At 37.9% G+C, this 27,823-nt stretch overlaps 1 protein-coding gene across 1 annotated transcript in view; it reads right to left on the bottom strand.

Moving 5' to 3' along the window:
• NAF1 (nuclear assembly factor 1 ribonucleoprotein) overlaps window positions 1-26,701 on the bottom strand; it is a 43,974-nt gene extending 17,273 nt beyond the window's left edge. The window contains exons 1-4 of the mRNA XM_029939297.1: window positions 26,194-26,701; window positions 20,597-20,765; window positions 4,997-5,090; window positions 1,126-1,208 (exon numbers count right to left, since the gene is read on the bottom strand). Of these exons, the coding sequence (XP_029795157.1) occupies window positions 1,126-1,208; window positions 4,997-5,090; window positions 20,597-20,765; window positions 26,194-26,522 (675 nt within the window). The 5' untranslated portion in view covers window positions 26,523-26,701. The remainder of the gene's footprint in view (window positions 1-1,125; window positions 1,209-4,996; window positions 5,091-20,596; window positions 20,766-26,193) is intronic.
• Window positions 26,702-27,823: the final 1,122 nt, after the last annotated feature.

The following is a 27,823-nucleotide window of genomic DNA, read 5'->3' as shown; positions in this document are numbered from 1 at the left end:
TATATATATATATATATATATATATATATACACATGATGTTATATATTACAAATTTATATGTTATAAATTTAAATATACTTATATTAAATACAAGTAGGTAGTATAAGGTGGCAGGATCCCGATAAAAACCTGAGCTCTTTCTAATCTTTATTAGAATGGGATAGAAGGGAAATGACAGAAAAAAAAGGAAAATTAAATAAATGATCCAATAATATAATTAAAAAGACATGCTTTTTTCTGAGTAGATATAAATTAATTGTATCTCCTAGAAAAAAAAAAAAGAAGTCAACTGTTGGTTATCTGAGGAACAACTAAACCCCAAAAACATTACTTCTTATCTGTTTTCAACACAATACATATTTACTTAGTGCTTATAATTTACAAAGAACTATACTCTGTATGGTGCAGAAATGCTGAGGTGAATAAAACTACCGCCAAAAAAGGAACATTTGGTTGGTATTTCTACTCTTGATTTTACATCCTTCGATGACTGCTCAAAATTGCATCCTGACTCGATAAAATGTGAAGTCTTCCGTATTACAGACGGACGCGCAGAGTTGTTCTAGTTGTTCCATCCGAAGGATGCTAGGGGGGATGCAACTTTCTGTTGGGTACTGAAGTGCACACATTCGTAATTTCCCAGAATGTGTTACAGTGACACTATACAGCTACTGCTGAAATCTTTTTCTACTTTTTCTTTTTTCTACTCTCAGATTCCACCAGAGGAAGCCAAGGTCCAAACAGTTCGGAGAGCCACCATTCAACAGGGACTGGCAAGCCAGGAAAAGGTGAAGAACCACTACACCGCAGAGAGCTTCCTGCGCTCCGCTGCGGGAACTGAGGGCTGTTCAATACGTAGACCCGCTGCCTCACAAAGTGCATGACAAACAGGAAAGAAATTGATATTTAACGAAGCAGGCAGCAAAGAATGATAAGCAGTGTTAAACCAATATACCACAGACATGATGAAAATCATGAAAAAAATGAAAACTTCAGAGCCCTAGATTGCTCACCTACTAAAATTAATGAATTCTTTTTATGACAGATGGGAAAGTCAGAAAAATCACTCAACAAAGAAGCAGCATAATTTTTAAGATTTGATTTTTTAAATTTTTTTTACAAACCTTTCCTGCTGCCTGTCGATCACTTTTAAAAATTACAGTCTCTTCGTTAACCGGAGGCAGGTTAGTCATAGATTCAATTATTACTGAAAAATGAAACAGAGATATTTCAAGACTTAATCAGAGGATAATGTAAAATTTAGGTTAACAATTTAGCCTTTAATCCCAACATAATTTAAAATGGAATTTAAGGTGAGATGATGCATCTCAGTAACTACTCCTCTTAAATCAACAAGCCACTTACTATCAAGTGGTACAGGGAAACAGAGTCCACGTATTTTTATTTAACACAGAGAGCCACAGTTCGGGAGCACCTGGTGGGGCACCTGGGGAGCACAGTCCACTGAGGTTCGACTCTTGCTATCAGCTCCGCTTGTGACCTTGTGGTCGTGAGATTAAGCCCCACTTCGGTGTGGAGCCTGCTTGAGATTTTCTCTACCTCTTTCTCTGCCCCCCTTCCACTCATGCACATGTGAGCTCCTCCTCTCACAAAATAAATAAACTTAAAACACACACACACACAAAACAAAAAAACCCAAAAAGCTACAATTCTTAGGAAAAAAATCTAAAGTATAAAATCTCACAGAAAATTTGTATCACCCATTAAAACGTCAATTATTTTAAGACATGTACATTTTCTCAAGCAACTTTTACCTAAAAAAGTATAATCACATTTACTCACAAAACTCTTGTTTTAGGAAAGATCAGACTTCTTTCTCACTCTAGAAATTCTCTTCACTAAAGCACTGAGTACTTACTGCTTTATGAAAAAGCTAAGGACTTCACGAAAGCATCTTCCTCCAAACAGATGAAGAATGATAGGACTCAAGAGTAACTTATCACCCCCTTTCTCATGAAGCTAGAGCATTACCCCACTCGTCTATCATAATCAATCCCTGTGACACAGTGAACCAGCCTACCATACATAGTAAAGAGAAAAAACAATAGGCTCTTAGACAATTAGAGCAACAAAGCAAGAATATCTTGCCACATTACAGATGCCATGTCTACTTGAGAAATGAAATACATTAATGAAGATTATTAAAATTCACTTTAAAAATTTCAATTGTATCCAATAAAATTATATCAGTTACTGCTTTTAAAATCTTTTAATGTTTAATTATTATTTTGAGAGAGAGCGAGAGCACGAGCAGGGAAGGCACAGGGGGAGGGAGGGGAGACAATATCCGAAGCAGGCTCCAGGCTCTGAGCTGTCAGGACAGAGCCCCACACAGGGCCTGAACCCACAGACTGTGAGATCAAGAGCTGAGCCGAAGTTAGGGACACCTAACAAGCTGAGCCACCCAGGCACCCCATCAGTTACTACTTCTAAGTTCTGAACATACATAGGAGTGACAGATCACTAGGTCAACATTTCTGAGTTAGATCTATTTCTGGAATAAAGATGATGAGTAATGACTGATAATGATTGTGAGCCCTAAGAGAATTCATTTTTAATCATCTCTTTTCCTTAATCCTCTTCCCAAGATTCAAATTACATGAAAATAAAAGACTGCCTAATCTAAAACTTTCATTTCATAAAAAGATGAGAAAACAAGACTCAAGAGATTAACATTATCATGTTACTATCATATAATCATGATCTGGCTAATTCCAGACCAAGGTGTCACCAGAACCTAAGATCTCCCTCTACCATCGCACCTACTGACCCTGTTTCCACAACCTAAGACCCATTCTTTTTATTATGATCCTAAGTGGCAGTTGGAGATACTTGGGTACAAATAAACTTCGTACCACACACTGATAAAACTTTTCGCAGGCTATCAACAGTCCAAGTATGTACTAGCACAAGAGACTTAATTTTGTGAAATCTCTCTACTTCCACCACCTATAGGTGAATAATACATAATGAGCCTCCTATATCTTCTCAAGAGAAAGACAGAGAGAGAAAGAAAGAAAAGAAAAGAAAAGAAAAGAAAAGAAAAGAAAAGAAAAGAAAAGAAGAGAAAAGAAACTGGCATAACTTATAAAGGAACTGCAGACTACAAGCCAAATCCTCTCTTTTCCCTTTTGCGTTCTCATTTGAACTCCTAAATTTTTTTTGCTTAATGTACTAATACTTCATTTTCTCTTTTGTAATCTGATCCAAATAAGTTAGATATTTTAGGCTCTCAAAAGAGAAGAGTATGTGCTGACTTTGATTCAATCTTTATTCCCAGCAGCTTGAGAACTGTTGGTCTATTAGGGTATTCTAGTCAAAACTTTAAAAAGCATTATTCTGGGGCACCTGGGAGGCTCTGTCAGCTGGGAATCCAACTTTGGCTCAGGTCATGATCTTGCTGTTCGTGAGTTCGAGCCCCATGTCAGGCTTTGTGTTGACAGCTCGGAGCCTGGAGCCTGCTTGAGATTCTGCATCTCCCTCTCTCTCTCTGCCCCTCCCCACTCTCACTCTGTCTCTCTCTCCCTCTCAAAATAAATAAACATTAAAAAAATTAACAAATAAATAAAATAAAAAGCATTATTCTGTGCATATCATATAGTTCAAATTTTTTCTTGATAAACACTATGACCTAAATTTTTCTATAACCATCAAGCCTAACAAATGCTCAACTCATACCATGTAATCAAATTATTACCTATTTGACTTATTTATGCATATTATTAAATGCCAAAAGATAACTCAAAACCCAGTAAATGTAATGACTTGAGAATAAGGTAAAAAGTTTTAATGATCATGATTTTTATAAAAAAGGATGTTTCACTTTAATTAGAATTTTGATTAATAAATTGCAAAAGCACAAAATTATAAATGTATAAAGTTTTTTAAATATTGGTATAGGCACTGTTAGAAAAAGGCCAAAAGCCCAATTTCTACCACTGACTCATTATGCAACTGATCATAAGGGCAAGTGATTTGGGTTTTCCTGTGACCCTTAAGTCCTGTAAACTAAGGGGGCTGGTGGACAATCTAGGTCTTCCACCCAGTTCAAATACCTCTGACTTTGTCAACTTTGAGTTCTATTTTCAGGTGTATCTTACTGTAAGTAAGAGTTAATGGTACTACATTAACTTCAAAGCCTTTCAAGTACCTACCTCGCATCCTAGGGCTAAAAGATACCTGTAATATATAGTTCTCTTAACCAACACCTTTCAATTTCATGACATTACGTCAGAGTTAATTTACATGTTTCTAAAATAAAAATCAAAGGCAGTAGGCAGAAAATGTTCATTCCTCACCCAAAAGATACCCACACCCTAATCTCTGAACCTATAAATATGTTTACATTAAAAAAAAATTTTTTTTGCAGATGTGATTAAGGTTTAAGGGCCTTGAAATGGGGGGATTATCCTGGATTATACATGTAGGCCCAACCTAAGGAGTCCCTAAAAGCAGATAATCTTCTAATCTTCCAAAGCCATGGTCAGGGAGAGGCGTGATAGTGGGGAGAAGGGCCACAGAGAAGGTATATCACTGTCTCTGAAGATAAAGGAAGGGCGCCATGAGCCAAAGAATGCAGGCAACCTCTGGAAGCTGAAAGAGACAAGAAAACTGACAGACCCTTTAATTTTAACCCAGTGAGACTCATATCAAACTTCTGGCCTAGAGAACTGTAGAATAATAAATATGTGTTGTGTAAAGCCACTAAGTTTGTAGTAATTTAATAGCAGTAAAAAACGAATATACCAAATCAAATTCTGGAGAAATGTCACTAAAAGCAGATGTTAAATTTTTAAAAAGACCATGTATTTATTAGTTACTTAATAGAAGTAAAAACTGAATTTATCTACTCAAACTTAGTGACTATAAAATGAAGCAGTATTACATATTTCACAGAAAATTTGCTAGTCATAAATTCTTTGATGCATACATACCTGGACATAAAAAATTTGATTACTAAAATTACTTACGTACCTAATTGCTCTATAATACTTGAAACCATCCCAAGAGGCTTTAAGTCAATATCTTCAGGCAGAATAATAGTAAGTTCTTCAACAGAAGGAAGTTCCTAGAATATAAAAAAAGCAGTGATCTTCTTCCAGCTTCAACAACTTTTTAAAAAAATGGGACATCATTTCTATTTAAAGTTCTGTAAACATGTCTGACGATGTAATGTTAGGCATTTAAAACTTACCTCCTTGATGTTATCCTTTTCAGTGTCTGACAGTATTTCTCCCACCTCCAATGTCTCCCCACATGAGTAATGCAATAGCATCTATACCTTAATCCAGCTAGACAAAGAACACAGACAAAACTACCTAGATTTTCCCAATCACACTTGAATGAAACCAAAAAAAAAAAAAAAAAAGTATGACTGTTAAGTATGATTTAAAAAAATAGACAATTCACATAGTGATTCCCAGAAAAATCATTCCATCGGGCCATTACAACTTCTCCACAAAAGTCTTTTCTCTCTTAGCCATCTTAGTTTGGTTTATCAATCTGACTGGAATTAAGCAGGGGAAGACAGGAGCAGCAATCTTTCCTGGGGCTGCAGGAAAGAGTAAATGTCTGGCCTCTTCAGAAAAAAATACAGAATTCCTAGGAAACAGATATAGGCTCCAACCTGGAAAAGTGGGGATGATGTTGCCTGGTATCTTCTTTCTCTATGTTAAAAACTAAACTTCTTTATAATTCCTCTTTTCTGACCCAATCTCAGTTGCTATAGAAACCAGATACTGAAGTAGAGATGAAGCTGAAGAGAAATCTAAGAATAAAACTGACCTTAGATTTTAAAGTAAATAAACAAAGCTTTCTATTTTTGACCTTTTCAAAAGATCACAGTTAACTTTTACAAGCAAGCTTTTTCTTAAGAAGGCTTGAAAGTTTAAGGATCCTATGACTGACATACCAGGAGTTAGTCTGGGAGGAGAAAGGTAATCTTTAAAGAAATGTTGGGAAAGATGGGAAAACCGAAACAACACAATGTACTGCAGATGAATGTATCTTGGATAATCATGTTCCTCTTCAGGGACTCAAACAAGGATTTTAAGGAATCATATAACCAGTGTTCAAGTGCATAACTTGCTTTTGTTTTCTTAATAAGAGTTACTTACGAGAAAACACACTAAAGGTCTCAACCAACTTCATGCAGAAGACTTAACCTTTGCAAAGCTACTCTGTTTGGTGTTAAAGGAAATGATTGTTTTCTTTGTTAGAATTTTTATGATTACTTCTAGAGAGGACACCCACTGGTCATTATTGCATTTAAAGATGGAAACTCTTTTCTTGTTTGTCAAAATCATGGTTTCAAAGTAGTCCATGTGTACATTAGAATAGAGAAGGGAGAACTGATAGAAATGGGAAAGAACACAGCCTTGTTTAAGAAGTTCTTAGGTAAAGAAATCCTATACCCAGTTAAATACAAGAATAGAGAACTAATAATGTTGGGAGACTGCAGACAGGAAAGCTTTAGTGATATTTAAGAAGACAAATCTCACTAATTTCTGCTTCTAGGAGTGGTACCTCTTAAAAATAGCAAATGGCATTTTCTAATGCAAAAGTGCACATTTTTAAATCTTTATTAAGTTTACTTATTTATTTTGAAAGAGAGAGAGAGCCAGAAAGGAGGAGAGAAAAATCCCAAGCTGGCTTCACGCTGTCAGCGCAGAGCCCAATGCGGGGCTTCAAATCATGAACGGAAAGATCATGACCTGAGCCAAAATCAAGAGTCAGACACTTAACCGACTAAGCCACCCAGGCACCCCACTAATAGAGAAGTATACTGATGATATCTGAAATCTGCCTCACTGACTAACCAAATTACAGTTAAATCCAAAACACAAACTTTCATCACTTCTGATGAAGCCCACTGCTTAAAGTCAGGACCATGGAGGCAGAGCAAAGAAAAAGGAAGTGCCCAAAAGAGAAAGTGCTGTTACCTCTGAAGTGAGGTAGATCACATGCCATTAACACTTAGGACTCAGAAATCAGTGTTATTCTCTAGTAAATAAATGCTGTTTGGCCACAGAATGGAAAGCTCCTTGTTTTACATTTTCTATGAAGAGGAATAAAGATACATGCAATATACAGTAGTCATGTTTTGGTATGGATTTAAATCCTGATACTGTTTTGATCTCCTTTAACTTAAAATATAAAATGTATGTTCCTGTTTTTTTGTTAAAGGGAAAAAACAGTAGTATAGAAGAATTCAAAATAAAAAGCCAAATTCCCCAATCTTATTACTTTCAACCTCCCAATTCCTCTCCATCGACATTGTTAACAGTCTGTCTTTCAAACACATGTACTATGCAGACATAAACTTTACGTTTCTAACTTTAAAATGTTTCACTTAAAATATCCACATTATAATGCAAGCTGTCCTTTTTATCTATATTTTGTACATCTTTCTACAACAAAACATAAATACCTAATTTTTTAAACATTCTTACAGATCACTTTACAGATGGATTATAACTTAACACCAGTCACCTAATAAAACATTTGCTACTTTTTAATTTTCATCTTATCCATAATGATACAATAAACTATCTTTTACATATATCTTTGTGTAACTCCTGTTATAAATTCCTTGAAGTAGAACTGCTAGATCCAAAGGTGTGAACACTTTTAACTTTAACTGATATGGGTAAATTTATTTTCAAAAAGGTTTCATCAGGCACACCGGGGTGGCTCACTCAGTCAAGTGTCCGACTTTGACTCAAGTCATGATCTCACGGTTCGAGCCCAACATCAGCCTCGGGCTGTGTGCTGACAGCTCAGAACCTGGAGCCTGTTTCAGATTGTGTCTCCCTCTCTCTGCCCCTCCCCTACTTGTGCTATGTTTCTCAAAAAAAAAAAGCAAAAACAAAAAAACATCAAAAAGGTTTGTCAATTAACAATTCCACAAATGATGAAAGATTTTTCTCACATTCATGCGGTCACTTTCGAGAAGCAAACTTGAAATGTTGGCCAGTATGAGAGGTCTACAATATAAAATAGCACCTTGCTTTAATCTGAATTTCTTCATTAATCAGGAAGACTATGCATCCTTACATGTTTCCTGGATATCTGATTTTGTTTATGAATTTTCTGTATGTCTTAACATATTTTTCTTCTAGAGAGTTTATCTTTTTATAAATTTATAAGAGTTATAAATTTCTGTTAAAGAGCATTTTCCCTTTATCAAATATGGAGAAAATATGTACTCCCTTACATACCAGAATGCATTTAAGTTGCTTAACGAACTTCAGCATTTTAATTTTTATGTAGTCAAATATATCACGCATTTCTTTCCTTGGCTTTGACACTTGTGTCACAAAGAGAAAGACTTTCCCAACACTAAAATCACTTTTTAAATTCGCTGATATTTTCACTGCTTCTAATTTCACTTTTAATATCTGTGTTTTGGCCCATTTACAATTTTATTCTTGTATAAAAGCAAAGATTGGCTTTATCTTTATCCATATCACTGGCCAATTATTCCCATGTGTTACAGTACAATCTATCATTTCCCCTACTGACCTGAAAAATAAATTTTAACATATATTAAATGTACTTATATATTTGGGTGTTTTACTGAAATCTCCACTGAGTTCTACTGGTTTACTTTAGTGTCAGTCCTAAACTATTTTAACAACTGTACCTTTCATTACATGTTTAATATTTGGGAATAAGGCTAATTCCTCTAGTCACTTCATCCATATTTTTCCCCTTGGAAATTTTTCTAACTATTCTCAGGTTTATTTCACTAGACAAACTTTAAAACTATTTTGTCATATATCAGTCTTGTTAGTAGTGATTAAAATGACATTTAATTAGAGTTGTCTTTTTATAGGTCATAAGTAGTCCTTAGGTTTATTTAAAGCCATTTTCTACCTCATTTGATATTATAAGTTCCTAGTTTTTTAGTATATTTTATTGCTATGATAAATGCATCTTTATAGGGTACTGTTTAAACACAAGAAAGCATCATGCTGAAATTTATGTGTAATGACTTTCTTGTATATTCAGTATATTGTCATATTGCCATATTTTCAAAAAATAAAACCTCTTTTTCAATATTATTACATATTTTTAACTTTTCAAATAATATTGGTTATTTCCAGAATATCAAGTGTCGAGCAACTGCAATGACAGTGGAGCAACTGCAATGACAGTGGGCATGATGTATGACTTTTTATGAAGAATGTTTTAATGTTAAGCATAATGATGTGTCTTGACTGAAATTTTTTAAAAAGGTTAAAAAAGTGACCATCTATTCCTCTTTCTGGTTCTATTTGTGTGTGTGTGTTTTTTTTAGATCAGACTGTTGAACTTTATCATCATCTTTTCATCATCTTTTTAGATCATTATAATATAATTTACTGGAAGTTCAGCAGGTCAGCTACAACGTCTGATGAAATGCTGATGTTCTCTAAGGATATTAACGAGACACATCCAGCAGTGAGGAAGACAGGGGAAGATACACAAAGCCAGAATATTTGTAGTGGCGCAGTAACTCACAACTGTGGTCACAGGCAGAGTCTGTCAGGCTTCCTTAATTCCTGTTATCCTGTTTCCGAAATACATATTAACAGGACAAAACTGCCTACAGATGAGGGGGGTCTCTAGTCTCATACAGAACCAAACTGAGAGACAATAAGCACACAGAATTACTGTTATCTGTGATCACCACCATAACTCCAATTCTAGTTCAGTTATCCCAGGACCCTGTAACACTGGAATGTTTTCTAAGTGTTCCCTTTTTAAAAAAAAGGTCAATGGAGGCATTAAATTGCCTCTCTATGTAAAAGACCTACCTATATAAGTGATACATGAAATCTCTATCACAAATATTCTGCAGAACACAAAAGGTATTATAAAAAACTAAATACTGTGCATAAAATTTATAAGAAATAAGTAAAATCAGCCTAGTACAATTCCAGATAAAAAGCTTTACATGTTATGGTGTTTACCTTTGAACATCCAATTAAATATATTTGCTTTGAAAATGGCAACATTTTGGGGACTGGATCAGAGAAGAAGAGATAATATTTGTCCTTTTAAACATGCTTGCTTTCCATATACTCCCATAAAGATTTTTTCAGGTTCAAAGAGACAGAACTTCAGAAATTTCAGGAGGAAGGTTCCTTGGATTGCCATGTCAGACGGGGGAGTAGAAGAGCTTGTCTTGATATTTGGATGTCAAATGTTACTTTCTCTCCTGTAACTATGAAATCTGAAGTACTATCAAGCCTAGTTACTCTTTATTAAGTCATCCTAATTTTTTTTGTAAAACACATTACTGTCTAACATCTCATGTGTTTACTTGCTTGACGTCCATTTCCATAACTAGGCAATAAATACAACAATAAGCAGGACTTGGTCAGCCTTGCTGACTACTCTAGCACCCAGAACAGTGGCTAGCACATAGTAGGTGGTTAGTACATATTTATTAAAGGAATTGACTTACCACCTCATCAAAGTTAAACAAAACACTCGGAAGAGATCACAGTCTTTTTCAATCAGCAGAATCAATGAAAATATAATTCCCAGAATTCAAAAGAGAATCCTCAAGAAATAAAAGTAAAAAACGCAGGCTTCTAAGGGAGCGTCATTGCCCAGGACTGACGCATAGATACCTCAGGTTTGCAGCAGCAAACACTGTTACAATTATTAGATTAACACCTGGCTGCCTGATTACACAACCACGGTTCAGCAGCTGTTCCTGGTAAGATAATGAATAAATCTGCTCAGTCCCATAATCTCCTTTAAAGAAATAAAAATCAATCACTTTGCTTTTCCATGAGTGGGGAAAGGATGTGTTTGTCACAAAAAAGAGGAAAAACAGATACACTCCAACAAGGGGGGGTGGGGGGGGAGATAGCCAGAACACATCCTGAAGGACACTACCACTCTTTACAGTACACAAAGGACATAAAGAATGAAAAGTCATACTGATAACTAAAAATCTGAAGGTAGAGGTGATGAGGGAAGCCTAGGACAGAAATACCTTCTCCATCACATAAGCAAAAATCCAGCATACTGAAAATAAAAGACAAAAACGCTATATACTCCTGGTAAGGAAGATTAAAGTATGAGCCTGGATTAACCTACACCCCTCATCGAAAGATGGGTAAGCAGGTAAGAAAGGCTCCTTTTATTCTGCTTATACACCAGGCACTAACTACATTTGGCTATTTAAATTTAACTAAAATTAAGTAAAATTTAAAACGCAGTCTTCGGTTGGACTAGCCACATTTCAAATGCTCACCAGCTAGAGAATTAACACAGCATGGATACAGAACATTTCTACCACTGCAGACAACTCTCCCGAACAGCACTGCTTTACGCTCTCCAACACCCAGAAAGCCCTCTGTTACAAAACACACGCCCAGGTAATAATAGCACCAATCTATTTTTGGCCATTAATACAGACATAACTTTAAGGCCACATTACAACAGCATGTACCGTATTACTATTAAGCCTTAATGATAACTTGAATACTCTACCTGGAAAATGAAATTTGTGATCAATCTCTATTTTTATGACTTTTACTTTCCCAAAATTAAAAAGATACTAAAATCTGTCTTGGATGTACAGTATCTGCAAGTAGAGATAAATATCCATGCTACTGCTTTAATAAAGTTAGTATTAAGTTTACTGACTCAAAATCAAAGAAGAGTAAAAATAGTTCTTCTGGACACACTTACTCAAAACTTGTATTTGTAATAACAAAGACGAGGCAACGAGAGGAAGAAAAAGACTTCATTCACATCATCAGCAAAAGAAAAGCCCACATGGAAATAAAAACCCCCAGTCATATAACAGCATTGTCAAATGAACTCCTGGAATTCAACATACTTAAGAAATTCAATCACATATTTCTTACACAATCTACAGTTCCAAGTCAAAAGCTTTATAATATGGTCCAAGCAAATGCAATTTAAGAAAGTTTATTATCTCCATGACAAAATATGCTACATTATTCAGAAACCAAATAACCAAAGTTCAAATGATCAAATTCTAATACTGCTACATATGCATTATACATAAGCACTAAAAATACAGCAGACCGGAATCACACCTGTTAATAGTTCTGAAATCTGCTCCCCGCTACTTAAATACTACCCTCAGGGAAATTGCTTTCTGGGAACCAGTTTTCTTATTCTAAAGATGATTTTCTTAAGTTTTATATTTTATTTGAGAGAGAGAGAGGGAGAGAGACGGAGGGGCTAAAAGAAAGGGAGAGAGAATCCCAAGCAGGTTCTACACTGTCAGTATGGATGGCGCCTGACATGGGGCTCAAACTCATGAACTGTGATATCAATCTGCGCCAAAATCAAGAGTCAAACTCTTAAACTGCCTGAGCCATACAGGCACCTCAGTTTTCTTGTTCTAAATAGTGAGAAAACTGAGCAAAAGTTCTGAATATTTCATACAAATGGCTAATAATGCAATTTAAAAAATGTTTAACTGCATGTAATCAAAAAGACAGCACAGTTAAGATAGAAATTACATACCAGCGTCAAACACAATTACTATTATTCTGTATAATAGATGCCAATAACCATGGCATTAAAGAAACGCATGGCCCTAACTACTTTGCTGAAATATCCGTGAAAGAGCAATTATTGTTTGCGTTACATGATTATTATTATTCTTTGATTCTTGAACGTCTGTATGGCCTACAAGGTTGTTCAGTTAAGCAAAATACTCAAATGAGTACCACATAACATTAAGAATCCGCCATATTAAACTGTAGATACACTACTCAAAAAGTAGGTGTCAAAGACTTCCATCACAAAAATGGAAGGAGCTAATGGGTCAAAAATGGCCCTCTGAGAAGATGACATTTGTGCATTACAATGACTTTGAACTCTCTATTTCTTTAAGACTTACTGGGCAAGAAAAAAATTAGTTCAAAAAAGAGAGAGAGACAGAGAGAGGGAGAGATCAGTAATTAATGATTTTCTGAGGCAAAATGATCTAAAGAACCTTGATTTGGATTTTCATTCAAAAATCTAGAAAAAAGGCAGCAGAGGGTAATGGAAAAGGAATCAAACATTCCAAATGGCAACTGATCCTTTCAGGTGCAGACTGGGGAGAATTTTAAAAGTGAGAAAAGTGGAATAAAATTATCTGGCCACTTTCCTCAGATTACCCAAGAATACAGGACATGCAGGTGGCAGCCAATTACCTGATGCTATTAGGTGAGCCTTCACTTTTCAGATATGGTTGGAAAGTAGGATCCAATCCCTGGAGTACTGAGAGCCATGAATGAAAACTGTTTTTTCCCCCCTATAGCTGGGAAAACATATTGGAAAGAAGAATGGATTAGGTCTGTACACAGTGTGGTAACTATGACCACATATAACATTTAGTAGTCTAATTCAACTTTCCAAAAAGTACTTTTACAATGTTCCATGGGACTCAGTTTTTTCTTTAGCTATTACCAATACACACTCTATTGTACATGACGCTAAACTTAAGATTGAGACTAGCCCGTTAAATGTTTTCACCTAAAAAATGAAAGTCAACAGTTCTTTGCAGTGTCTTTATATTCTTTTTAAATAAATACAATGTTCTTATCCTGCTTTTCTCTAAAATTACTGTCAGAAACAAAGTTCCTATGAATATCTTCAGAACCTGACTCACATAAACATTAAAGTAAAATCATCTCAATAAGAAAATATCTTTAGCAATAAATATAACTCTAAGCACTCTTCTACATTAACTGACGAGTCCGTCCACATTTCATCAAATCTAAGAAGACACTGACTTTATAGATCACGAAGACAAAGCACTGTCCAAAAAATTTTTAAATGCCACCAATTCTTAGTCCCAAATTTCAAAATGTTAACAAATGAAAAAAGCACCCACTTTAGAATTGACAACTTTAGCTGTATGGATGATGAATGAATGAAAACACACTCTCTGACCCCTAGTAGTAACCAACACTGGGACTACAACCGCAATGCAACAGACTGGGTCTATGCAGCAGGAAAAGCCACATTCTCTTCACCTGTCGCCTTTCCATACCTATCCTATACCTTGTAGGGTAAGATCAAGTCAGGCTGACTTGCTTGACCCCTACAATGTAAGTTATCTGCTCTGTCACATAATCCCACAGCTTTTTAAGGCTAGGACCACTCATCTAGCATTCAATCATTAACTTTCTATGTCACTGTGTTTTCGGTAAAAGTGTGTATGCTCACTCTCTAGCTAGATTCCCCTTTAACAGACATTTGTCTTTGTTCTCTAAAGCAATCAGAACTTACTTCTTAAAATCTACTGAGGAATGGGAGAATGTAACAAATGGAATGTTTCTGTATAATAAAAACCATATGGTATATTCACAGAACATACATGTTTAATGGATAAAATACTATCGATCTGAAGTTTAAGGGATCATTTCTGCTTGGCACAAGCTTTACTAAAATGATTTTATATAACAAAGCATGAAATTTTAATTTTTTTTAAAAATCTGAGGGCTATTTTTAAAGAGCGCCACATATTAATTTAAGAATCTCTCCTCTCAAGTATATAAGCCATTTCTTAAATATCAAACATTCTAAAAAGAATGTTAAAAAAATCCTAAGTATTCTATGATACAATGCAGTAATTTCAAATATACTTAGTCATAAAAAGCTAAAGTTGAGAGAAGTCTACATTGAAGGTAAACTTAGAAAGCAAGGTAGGCCTCCAAAACAACATATTCAGTCAACAATTTCTGAATAAAGACCAAGGTGCAATGCAGTTTCACGGATGGTGGGAGAAGACAAGGCATGAAGTCATATGCTGCAGCTTCTGACCACTTGAGGTGGTCCAGGTATTTTCCACATCCTCATGCTAAGATGTTTTAGGATATGCATCTGCACTGCCAAAATCAGGAAGAAAATATACTGTACTCTACCTAACTACAAAATGCATTTGTTTTATAATATAATACAGGCAGTCTCTAAATTATGAAAGTACCAAGAACTGCCTTCAAGCATTACATTTTTCTTGGTCATGTTATATTATGGTATACATATTATTATGCCTACTGCAGTATTTGTTTTTATCCCCATAACCACTGTAACCATAACTTTTAAATGTTATGTAAAACCCAGGGCACCTGGGTGGCTCAGTCAGTAAAGTGTCTGACTTTGGCTCAGGTCATGATCTCATAGTTCATGAGTTCAAGCCCCGCACTGGGCTCTGTGGTGACAGCTCAGAGCCTGGAGCCTGCTTCGGATTCCATGTCTCCTTCTCTCTCTGACCCTCCCCTGCTCACACTCTGTCTCTGTGTCTCTCTCAAAAATAAACATTAAAAAAAAATTCTTTTTAATATTATGTAAAACCCTTCAGGTTTTCAAAAGAGAAAATAATAGTCATTAATTTATAAAATTAATTTCTCACTAAGATTTTGAAATGTCACAATTTCTTAAATGTTTTTATGATTCTAAATTTTTAAATACATCTGATTTATCTAAATAAACAGTTCAGGGCATAAACTGCTGAGAAAGTTTTTCAAAACGGACCTATTTTTCCAATTCACTGAAACACTGAATAAACTCAATATGGCCTAATGCCGTTTCAAAGCTGTAATATGTATGCTGCTTTACATTTACTGTGGAGGTTAAAGAAAACCTCGGCATTAAAGAGTAATGTATGATAAAAGAATAATTCCACTTGGCTAAATTTAACAGCATATATTACGTAATTGTGACATTATAAATAGAACCATCTAAGATTACCCTCTTTTTCCATGCCTCTATGGCTAACCATCCCCTCTTTTTTTTTCTCTTCTCTTCACCTCCCCCTTTTTAAAATAAAGTTATAACCCTATCTTGTCACCCAAAGGGATTATTGCCATGCTCTAAGGTTAATTCTAAAAGAATAATCTTGAGGTTACTTCACTATCTCCCATAAACTTACAATTAAAGACATGCAATAGTGAGTAGTTAGATCGCCAGGCTCTAACTTTCCAACAATAGAAAAGATTTAAAAAGCTAGATTCAGGGAGGCGATATTACTGCCTGACCGACTAACTGGAGATAAAAATGATGCTTGGCATGCATAAATGGCAGTAGAAACAGCCTAGAATATGAGACTTTATAAAGAGGTAAGACAGAAAACTCAGCCAAACTGGGCATGTCTATGTTCTAGAGATCTCTAAACATCCAGCAGAAACTCTCAAATTGATAGAACTGCTTGGTCGATTTTAACTTATGTGTATGTACCTTGCAGCGAAGACAACATGGATAGTATGTCTCATTAATTTTCTTCAGCATTTCATTAGGAAACTGAATTAAAGAGACTACATAGATGAAACAGCTCCATGCACAACACCTGCTAAGAGGATATAAGTATGACCTGAAAAACATGGTACATTTGGTACTGGCTAGAGCGCGTTGTCCAGAGGCAATAGTTCCCAGAAAAGGGGACTGTCATTTAAAAAAAAAAAAAGAAATAAGTAAAAACAAAATCACACACAAAAAAACAAACTTAGTAAGCTAAATAACAAGATTGTCCCAAAGTTGGCAAAGAAATATAGCATTAATTGGCTGGCTCAAGGAGCAGGTGGCAGTAGAGACTATATAGAGAGCCAGGGTCACAACAACCTATATGGGAGCTAGAACTAAAAAGATTAATCTAGGGGCACCATGGTGGCTCAGTGGGTTAAACGTCTGACTTTGGCTTAGGTCATGATCTCATGGTTATTGGGTTAAAGCCCCGCATCGGGTTCTGTGCTGACAGCTCAGAGCCTGGAGCCTACTTCAGATTCTACGTCTCCCTCTGTCTCAAAAATAAATAAATTAATTAGAAAAAGATGAACCTTTAGGTAAACAGAAGAAGTCAGTCAGTAAAGAAAGAATAAAATGACCCTCAGAGAACTATCCAAGAGGCACATGAAAGAAACAGTATGGTCATCCTCAGTAGCTATCTTAGTTTCCCAATGGCTTTCCTACCCAATTAAGTTTACAATACTGTACAATAGCTCCCTTTTCGAGGTAATTGGAGAGTCTCTGTTGCTCACAACCACAAGAGTCCAACATAAGTCCTCCAAGTATTTCCATTTTACTGTCTAATAGGACAACAATTATTACGGACTAAGCAGCATCCTTTTCTGAAAGGGACAGAAGCCTACCTTTCCTAGGACAGAGAACCCATTCCTTGTGGTTTGCATGGCTTGGTGTTACCCACACAACTCTCTCACCCTCCTCAAAATACATACACATTCACACTCCCTTTCTGTCAACTGGCTGGTACATGCTCCCACCTTCACACCTGCCCATGTACTTCCTCTAAAGCACTTACTCTCCTACATACTTTCCCACATAAACAGGAGTGACCGTGACTAATGCTCAAGCAATCCAAAGACACATTCTACTAGCCTCAATGATGTGTTCAGGGCTGTGTACCAGGCCCCAGGTAAACCAGTAGAAGTATTTCCCATCACTTGCATAAAGGAATCTCAATGGCCACACTGCCAGCTCAATGCAGAAAAACCTACTGAGCAACAGAGAAAGAGGCAGAGTCCTAAAGACACCAAGCACATGTAGTGATACCATCCTTAGTCATCAGGGCCAAGTCATTCTCTTCCCTTGAACTTGAGAGATGAAGTCCTGAAGTAGTCCTAATATATACTCTTTCACAGCCCTATGTCAAAGATTTATGGCAGACCAGGGAACTCATTTGTCCACCTAATTCTCACAGCAGTGGTCTAAAGGACTAGGAACTTCCAATAAGTTGAATTCCTAATCATGTAAATATAAAATAAAGTGAAAAGCTACTCAAGAACCCAAAGTTGATCGCTTCTCGGCCTTTTGGCTAAGATCAGGTGAAGAATCCAAAGTTGAAAAATAAAGACTATAATTGCTTCTTCCATCCTTCCCAAATCTCTCTCAGAACTGGCACAAAAGGGGACAGATTGGCCCACTGTTTAAGTTCCAAAAGCTAACATACCTTCCCAGCAAATATGTTAATTTTCTGATGCTGACCAAACATATTTTCACAATTCAATGGTACTTCCAAACTTATATTTGTTTCTGCTTTATTTACTGTCTGTCTCTCTCTACCAAGCACTCTGAGAGCAGAAACTGGAGGGTCTCGTTTATAGCACTTAGGATATGGCCGGTGTGCTAGTATAGTTTAAGAATGAAATAGTTAAGAATGAAAACTAATACCTGTTCCCTTACTCATTCTACAATCATGTATTACTGCTGGCTGAGAGCCCGTTATCTGTCAAGCACCCTACCTGATACTACGGGAGCTACAAAGATGAGATATGAACTCAGCCTTCCAGAACGTGGTTCCTGGCCTTTGTGTAAACATAGACCCTTTGGCTTTCTGATGAAATTATGAGCACAATATACCAAGAAAAATACTTAAACAGTTAGACTAAGATTTTGCATTAAATTTTAAGAGATTCACATGGTAAGAATTCCAGGTCTAGTTAAGATAAATTTTAAAAATGATATATAGGGGTGCCTGGATGGCTCAGTTGGTTAAGTGTCCAACTTCAGCTCAGGTCATCATCTCACAGTCAGTCGTGAGTTTGAGCATTGCGTCTGGCTCTGTGTTGAGAGCTCAGAGCCTAGAGCCTGCTTCAGATTTTGTGCTGCCTTCTCTCTCTGCCCCTCCCCCACTTGTGCTCTGTCTCTCTCAAAAATGAATGTTAAAGAAAACCTTTTTATAATATATATACAAAAGTACTGTAGTCCTTTATTTGTTGATTTTTATACTCTGAGAAAACTTAGATAGAAAGGTGACCAAGATACGAGGGAAAGACCAAAGAAGTCTCCCAATAGTTTCAGAAAATAGTCGTAAGTTGGGAGACCCTTTGCATAAAAAGGTCAGTAAGGGATATCAATGTCTGTAGTTTGAAAATTAAGAACCACTGATGAAGCTTCATAGGGGTTGAAGGGATTTTCAATACATATAGAGTAAGTAAGATAGACTATTTTTAATTACATATAGAGAAAAAGAAATAATACTGGCAGAATTCAGTCATAAAAAGGTGCCCAATTAACTGAAGGCCTTTAAAATGTTTTCAAAATTAAAAACTAGGAGCGCCTGGTGGCTCAGTTGGGTAGGCGTCCAACCTCGGCTCAGGTCATGTTCTCCAGGTTCATGGGTTCGAGTCTCGCATTGGGCTCTGTGCTGGCAGCTCAGAGCCTGGAGCCTGCTTCCAATTCTGTGTCTCCCCCTCTCTCTGCACCTCCCTTGTTCATGCTCTGTCTATCTCTCACAAAAATAAAACATCAAAAAAAAATTTTTTTAATTAAAAACGAAAAAAATTAAATGCTTTCAAACCTTTCACTAAAATGATTTCACTGATTTAAATTATATTAATATTATGTATTATGTTATATATAATATATATTAAGTTATATATATTATTATATATTGTATAATAACTGTAATTAGTGATCATTACATTTTTAAAAAGCATTAGTAACAAGTACATACGGGTATAGACAGAATAAACATATGGCAATACAGCCTATTCTGAAATTCTGAGGAGATATTCCTATTGGATCATGAGGTTTCAACCAAACTATCACCATCCTTCTAGGGACAGTTTACAGAGAAAGAGGAAATAACCACACAAGACTACCTTAAAAACCAAACCTATCAAGTGCCAGTAAATACCATCCTATAATGAACAAATTCCTCCAGCTGCAACAATACAATGTTCCCACACTTTAAATAGGAGTCCTAAGACATTCTACCTATCTAATTTTACTTTCTACTTCTCTAAATGCAATCAATCAAAAAAATTTCAAAGGCACCTTGGTGGCTCAGTCAGTTAAGTGTCTAACTCTTGATTTCAACTCAGGTTATGATCTCATGGTTCGTGAGAATGCGTCCCACGTTGGGCTCTGCACTGAGCGTGGAGCCTGCTTGTGATTCTCTCTCTCCTGTTCTCTTTGCTCCTTCCCCCACCTGTGTTTGGTCACTTGGGCACATGCGTGCTCTCTCTCAAAAGTAAACATTTAAAAATTAATTAATTAATAAAAAAGATTTCAAGTATGGGGCACCTGGGTGGCTCAGTCGCTTAAGTGCCTGACTTCAGCTCAGGCTGAAGATCAGGTCGTGATCTCACTGTTCCTGATTTCAACCTCCACATCCAGTTGGCCTGAGGCTTGCAGAGCCTTCCTGGGATTTTCTCCGTCTCCCTCTCTCTGCCCCGGCCCCGGCCCCCACTCTCTCTCAAAATTAATAAACTGGGCAAAATTTTCTAACGTGTGGACAAAAATACACACACACACACACAATCACCAAGGTTGTAAATCTACATATGAAATCTTGCCTAGGAAAATAAAAAACAAAAAGTAGCAAACTAAAGTTGATACCCAGCAAGAACAATTTTCAAATTTTAGAGTCAGAAGCAACCTTAGGAACCTTAGCAACCAGATGAATCCTCGCTTTCATGTAAAAATAAACAAACAAACAAAAAGCAAGGCATAGCAAAAGTCTGCTCAATAACAGGCTGAGAAGCCTTCAAATTTACAGAGGCAGAAAAAGGCCAAATGAAACCAATATTAGTACCGTAACATTTTTTATAACATGCAAACTGAGTTTAGGAACAGAGTACTTACATTAAGGAGTAACTCATCTTTTGTTTTAAGAGGAAAATTCTTATTTTCCTTCTCAACTTGTAAATCATCTTCTCCATCTGACAGCAGTGGAGGAAGTGATATACGAGAAGATGAGGAGGAGGAAGATGATGAGGAGGAGGAGGAGCTTGAACTATCTGAATCTGTGTCACTGTAGGGGAGAAGAAGTTGAAAACTTAGTAAAGCAGTATTAAAACAGTACTAAGTTACAATTGTTCAACTAAAAAATATCTACTTTACTATGTATTTACTGTTGCTGATATAACTCAAAAGCTAGCATCTTGAAGTAGACTATGGTTTTTGGAAAGTACTCTTTAATTCACTGATAACATCTACAAAACCCTTTTTATTAAAATAGTTTCACACATTACACATTTGTAGTAATGTAATTAAGTATGTGAGAAGTCACTCAGAAAAAGAAAGCTCGGAACAAGGGACCTTTCTTACTACTCAATGCCCAGATCCCTTAATTGCCAATAAAATGTTCTTAGTTTCATGCAACTTGGGAAACTCCTGAAAATTACCAGCCATGCTGACCACTCCACTCTCTAAAATCTCCCTTAGCCCTTGACTTCCGCATAATTATTACCAGAACCCTCTTCTTAGTTTAAATGGTTTGCTGATTATCTCCCTCAGCACACTTTGTGTGTTTAAAAGTCCACCCTCATTTCTTCTCTTTGTCCTCTTCCCATGGAAAACCTCATCCACTCCAATCATTTCAATCATCATCCATGTATAGATAACTCCTAAATCATCAGCTTTGATACTGGAAATTCTAGCTAGGCTTCACCCCTGATCTCTGGTTGTACACTGGCCACTCCTGTATGAATAACCTACACTTACCTCAGACTAGCAACAAGTTTAATAACAACAAAAAAAGCATTCTCCCTACTGAACCCGCCTCTCTCCTTGAGCTTCTATTTTATTTCATTGTTTAGTCTTCAATCTGGTCACTATAGGTAGAAACTTGGAATCATTTTGAGCTAAAGCATTCTCACTGAGATAAAATACAATCTTCAGATGGCAAACTTCACTCCTATTCCACTTCTCAATCCCATTTCCACAGTTAGTATGACCCTATTTGGGGGAGGTCTTCATTTCCTATCTATTTTTCTGTAATAATTGTGTAACTGACATCAACACTAGTAGTCTCTTCCCACTCTAATCAACCCTTCCTCCTCCTGCTGTTAACCTTCACCCTTTCATGACCTTCCATCATAATCAATTCACACTGGCTTAAAATCAAAAACAAAAAAAACCATCCATGATTGGACATTAGATATTAGGGAATTGTCAATTGTGGTCATTGTGATTACGTAAGAGAATATCCTCTTAAAGAATGCACGCTGACTTTAAAATGGTTCATTAAGGGGACATGTGGGTGGCTCAGTCGGTTAAGCATCTCTTGATTTCAGCTCAGGTCGTGATCTCATGGTTCATGAGATGGAGCCCTGTGTCGGGCTCTGTACTGACAGTGCAGAGCCTGCTTAGGATTCTCTCTCCTCTCTCTCTGCTCCTCCCCTGCTCACACACACACACACACTCTCTCAAGATAAATAAATAAACATTAAAAAAAAAAATAAGGGTGCCTGGGTGGCTCAGTTCATTCAGCGTCCGACTTTGGCTCAGGTCATGATCTCACAGTCCATGGGTTCGAGCTTCATGTTGGGCTCTGTGCTGACAGCTCTGAGCCTGGAGCCTGCTTCAGATTCTGTGTCTCCCTCTCTCTCTGCCCCTCCCCCACTCACGCTATCTCTCTAAAATAAACATTAAAAAAATTTTTTAATAAAAAATAAAATGGCTCAATAACATACATGTGTCATTAAGTTCTGAAATGTTAGTAAGTATTAAATCAAGATGATGTCTGTGTGCTTGTATCATTCTTTCCATCTTTTTATTAAGAAAACACTAAACAAAGAAAGCTTAAAAACTTTCTCCATAAATCTATCCATGCTCCTTACCATACTTCAGAGCCCTTCTGCAATCAGGTTCCTGACAACTTTACAATCCCATCTCCCGCCACTTCCTCTGGCACAGAAGCATATAAAACTGCTCAAATTCCCTTATTTTCACACCTCATGCCATTCTTTGTGCTACTTGACTGAAATGTCCCCAGGGCAGAAAAATTCCCTTTTTCTTTATAGGCTCAACTCAAATATTACCTCTGAAGCCACCCCCATCCACCAAAGGTACACTTATTTCTTTCCTTTATCTAGCACAGCATTTTTTTTTCAAACTGCCTAGTACAGCCAGTCTCAACTTAACTATTCCATAATTTATTGAAAAACATGTCTTCTCAAATGGATTATTAAGTGCTTGAAATTAAGATTAGTTCTGGCAAGTATGGTCTTTGCTTCTGTTACCAGCGAACTCCTCCCTACTGTATCAGGATCTTCCCCTCCGTCCCTGGTCATTCCCATCAGCATACCTGCACTCTACAGTACCCCTGTGGAAGTCCCCCAGCTATGACCTCGTTTCTCCCCTTCACATTTCTTGACACGGTTGTTAACACATGCTGTCTCTGCTCCTTTATTTCCCATTCGGTCTTTACCCAAAACTGGCTTCCATCACCACCACTCCTTTACAAGGCCACCAACAAACTCCATGTTGTCAAGTCCAGTGGACATGTTTGTCATCTTAACTTCTCTCAGCAATAGCTGACACGGTTCCCACTTGCTTCCTCAAAAAACTTCCATATTTTGGCATCCACTATGTTAATGGGATATTCCACCCTCGTGGGTTTCTTCTGTCTTCATGGCTTCAAATATGACCTTCACTTGGGGCACCTGATGGCTGAGTCAGTAAAGTGTCCAACTTCGGCTCAAGTCATGATCTTGCAGTTCGAGACTTCGAGCCCCACGTCAGGCTCTGTGCTGTCAGCTCAGAGCCTGAAGCCTGCTTCTGATTCTGTGTCTCCTTCTCTCTCTGCACCTCCCCCATTCATGCTTGCTCATGCACGCTGTCTCTCAAAATAAACATTTTAAAAATGCCATTCACTTAAAAGAGACTAAAAAGACATAATATCCAAATGCATTGTTTGAGAATCTTAATTAGAATTCAAACAAACCGACTATTAAATATGAACACAGACTGGCTATTAGGTGATATTAAGGAATTGGAGTTAATTTTACTACATTTGATAATGACATGGTGGTGGCTTAACAAATATTTCACCAGTCAGGAATGTAAAGAACATACAGGTAAAGTGACTTTTAAAACTCTCGGATTTTAAAAAAAGTTAGAAATACTAGATAAAACTCCTTGTAGACTTCCTTTAAAACTCTCAGATTTAAAAAAAAAAAGTTGGAAATACTAGATAAAACAAGATTAGCAAAATAATGGAAACTGTTTAAATGTGGTGATGAGTATGTGGGCAATCATTACATTACACTCTACTTTTAACAAATTTGAAAATGTCCATAATAAAAAGTTAAAGTAAATCTTGTCTGTAATCTGATGTTCAAATTTACATCTCCAGTCCAGAATTGTCCTCTACACTCATTATCCCACTGCTTCCCTGACATCTCCAATTAGCTCTCAAAAATATCTCAAATTAACTGTTCAAATCAAACACTCCTACTGGAGTAGAAATGGGATTACTCCCCATTTCACTAAACAGCACCACCACCCACCCAGTCGATGGCTCTTGGTCTAGCTTACTGCCCCATCTATTAAGGAAACTTCAAAATATTTAACCCAGAAAACAATGGTCACATCATGGACTCGTGCAACATCTTTCCAACTATTTCCACACTAACGCATTTCACTCTTGCTCCTCTGCTCTTGTTTTTTTTTGAGAGAGTGAGCGCAGGAAGGGCAGAGAGATGCCAAGCAGGCTCCAAACTATCAGTACAAAACCCAACGTGGGGCTTGAACACATGAACCCTGAGATCATGACCTGAGCTGAAACCAAAAGAGGGAGGCTAACCGATTGAGCCACCCAGGAACCCCTCTTCTTTCACTCTTTCCTTCTCTACAAAGCAAAACTTCGAATATAAACCTGAGGATGCCATTTCTCTGTTTAAAATTTAACAGCTTCTCTAACACTTTGAATTATTAAAACTTTAACGTGGCCGTTCTTCCCTTAAGGGGCCTGAGGTGATCTCTGAAAAATGGTTCGCTATCCGCTTGACCTGGAAAACCCGACAAAATCATGCAAATCAAGAGGTCCAAATCTTTGTGTAAGAACATACGTGAAACTGCCCAGGCCATGAAGGGTATTCACTTCCAAAAAGCCATCAAGTATCTTAAAGATGTCACTTTGCAGAAGCAATGTGTGCCGCTCGACGCTGCAACAGTGGATTTGGTAGGTGTGCTCAAGCCAAACAGTGGGGCTGGACACAGAATTGGTGGCCCAAAAAGAGTGCTGAATATTTACTGCACATGCTTAAAAATGCTGAACTTAAGGGTTTAGATGTGGATTCTCTGGTCATTGAGCACATCCAGGTGAACAAAGCCCCCAAGACACAGCGTAGAACTTACAGGGCTCATGGTCAGATCAACCCACACATAAGCTCTCCGTGCCACATTGAGATGATGCTCACTGAAAAAGAGCAGACTGTTCCTAAACCAGAAGAGGAAGTTGCACAGAAGAAAAAGATATCCCAGAAAAATCTGAAAAAAACAAAAACTTATGGCCTGGAAGAAAATTCTGCATAAAATACATGCAAATAAAAATAAAAACAGAAAACAAACAAACAAACAAAAACTTTAACATGGCTATATGGTCCTACAGGCTTGGCCTCTCATTACTTTCTCAATGCCTCACTTGTTCCTTCACTGTAATTTTCACCACCTCTCATTTAAGTTTTGATGTGTTTAGTTTCATTTTTGGTCCCTCTCACTAAGATGTACGACAGCGATCATATCTATTTTATTCACTTATTCAGTATCCCACACAACACACTCAAATACTTGTAGATAACCTTCAGCATGGTTTAGTAACATCCTACAGCCTTAAGTTTTCTCTCACCACAGATGTTACGTTTATAAAACCTGGGGGCGGAAGCCTGTTTATAAAATCTATGCAGACCATACAATAATGCTAAATAACAATGTTATCCTAATTTCACCAACACGTGCTCCCTGCAAGGAGTCTACGAATTAACAAAATTGTCAGGAGCCAAACGGGAAATGCATGAAATCCTTTAATTGGTCCTTCCTTAATTCATCTGGTTCAAAAACAAAACAAAACAAAACAAAAGAACACAGTCTAAACCTGCTTTTTCTTAAAGATCCAACAAAACTCAAAGTCATAACTGCAAAGGGGAAACTGAGTGGTTATCGAAATAATCCATTATCCCCAGGGTTTGTTTCTTGTTTTTTGTTTTTTTGCGATGTATACACAGGACCCTTCAGACTACCACATGTAAGAAAGAGGGATCTGATTATTAATCTCGGATTCACCACGCGATTTGCAGAGAAGAGGAAGGAATGGGCGGTCCGAGCTACTTGTCAACACGTGCGCAGTGAGCTTACCTACCTCTCCTCCCTCCCCGGCCCACGCGAGCACCCCCAGTCCCTGGCCTCGCGCCTCCCCCCTCCATCCCCCGGAGATCTGGGACCCCTAGGCACCCGACCTGTCCGAGTCTGAATCCGAGTCCGAGGTCTCCAGGGAGTCTGGGGTCCGCGCGGGCTGTGCGGCGCCCGAGCCGGTGACGCAGTTCCCTCCCAGAGGAGGTTCTGGCCTTGACTGCGGCGCAAGTTCAGGCGGTTGCTCCTCCGCAGGCTGAGCCTCCGCGGCCTGCCCGGTGTCCGGGGACTGTTCATCCGACTGTGGTGGCGGCCGGGAGTCTGGGACAGGTACAGAGCCCGGGGACCGCACCTCCTGACCTTGGCTATTTCCCAAACTGGTGCCATTAAACTTCAGAGTTTCCAGCTGAGCGGCAGCGGCCTCCACCACTTCCATGGCGTCGCGCCGGAGACCCAGTCGGGCTCACGCTGAGGGTCCTCAGAGAGGCTCGCGGGTCCCTCGGGAAAGGATAGACCCACCTAGTCGCCGGTTGTAACCGCGCCTGGGCCCGACTTCCCGCGTTTCTGGGTAACTGCACGCCGAGCTGCCTGGAGACACGCCTCCACCGTTTCCTTAGCGGCACTTCCGGGGGAGCGTACGACGTGACCTGACGCGACTGCGCTCGCTGGGGGCGGGGCGGACCCGCGGGGCCCTAAACCCTCCGATTCCTTGCTCGCCCGGACTGGGGTAAAAGTTCCAATTGTTGCTATTGTTGGATCTGGGACACTTTTACTTGAAGCTGAGATGCATAGGGCAAGAGAGATGCCTGATTGCACGAGTCTGTGTACATAACAAACTTGAGCCAGGAAATCTGGAACCGACACTTCTAGTAAACTTCATTGCAGTTTAATCGATAGATAGATAGATAGCAAGCACGTTAACAATCATCTGTAAAAAATTACTACAGCTATTCCTTGTTTTTCTCCAAAGCACTCTCAAAAAGAGCAATAATGCTTGACGAAATGTTGCTGCTTGTTGTTGTGGCGAGACCTACATTGGTATTTGATGCCACTTAGTAGAAAGGGTGGAATGGGACTAAAATGAACAAACTTGGCCTGGAAAACTATTCCTTTAGATCATAAGGAAGGTAAGCAAAAGTTCTTAGGAGTGGGCAGAGATCCGAATTCTATGGTATCTTTTTTAATTGTTTAATGTTTATTTATTTTGAGGAGCTAGTGTGAGTAGGGGAGGGACAGAGAGAAAGGGAGAGAGAGAAGGCTCTATGAAGAGCCCGATGTGCGACTCCAAGCCACTAACCGTGAGTTCACTACCTGAGCCAAAATCAGGAGTCAGACACTCAAATGACTGAGCCACACAGGCGCTTCTATGGTATCTTTCTTTTCTCCAAAAATTTTTAATATTTATTTATTTTTGAGAGAGAGAGAGAGTGAGTGAGAGGACAAGGGGCACAGAGAGAGGGAGACACGGAATCCGAAGCAGCTTCAGGCTCTGAGCTGTCAGCACAGAGCCCTGGAGGTGGGGTGGGGGTTGGGGTTGAACTCACAAACTGTGAGATCATGACCTGAGCTGAAGTCCGAGGCTTAACCGACTAAGCCACCCCTGCACCTCTATGGTATCTTTTTAGAACTTAAGTTTGATGCATCAGCCCCTTCAGGAATAATAAACAATAATCATTGTTACCATTGAGTAAGCACACATATGTGCCACAGACTGTGCTCAAGATTTGTCAGTTTTTA

This window comes from Suricata suricatta, chromosome 1, assembly GCF_006229205.1.
Source record: "Suricata suricatta isolate VVHF042 chromosome 1, meerkat_22Aug2017_6uvM2_HiC, whole genome shotgun sequence".
In the NCBI taxonomy this organism is placed as follows: domain Eukaryota; kingdom Metazoa; phylum Chordata; class Mammalia; order Carnivora; family Herpestidae; genus Suricata; species Suricata suricatta.
This window is presented reverse-complemented; position numbering and strand designations above follow the sequence as displayed.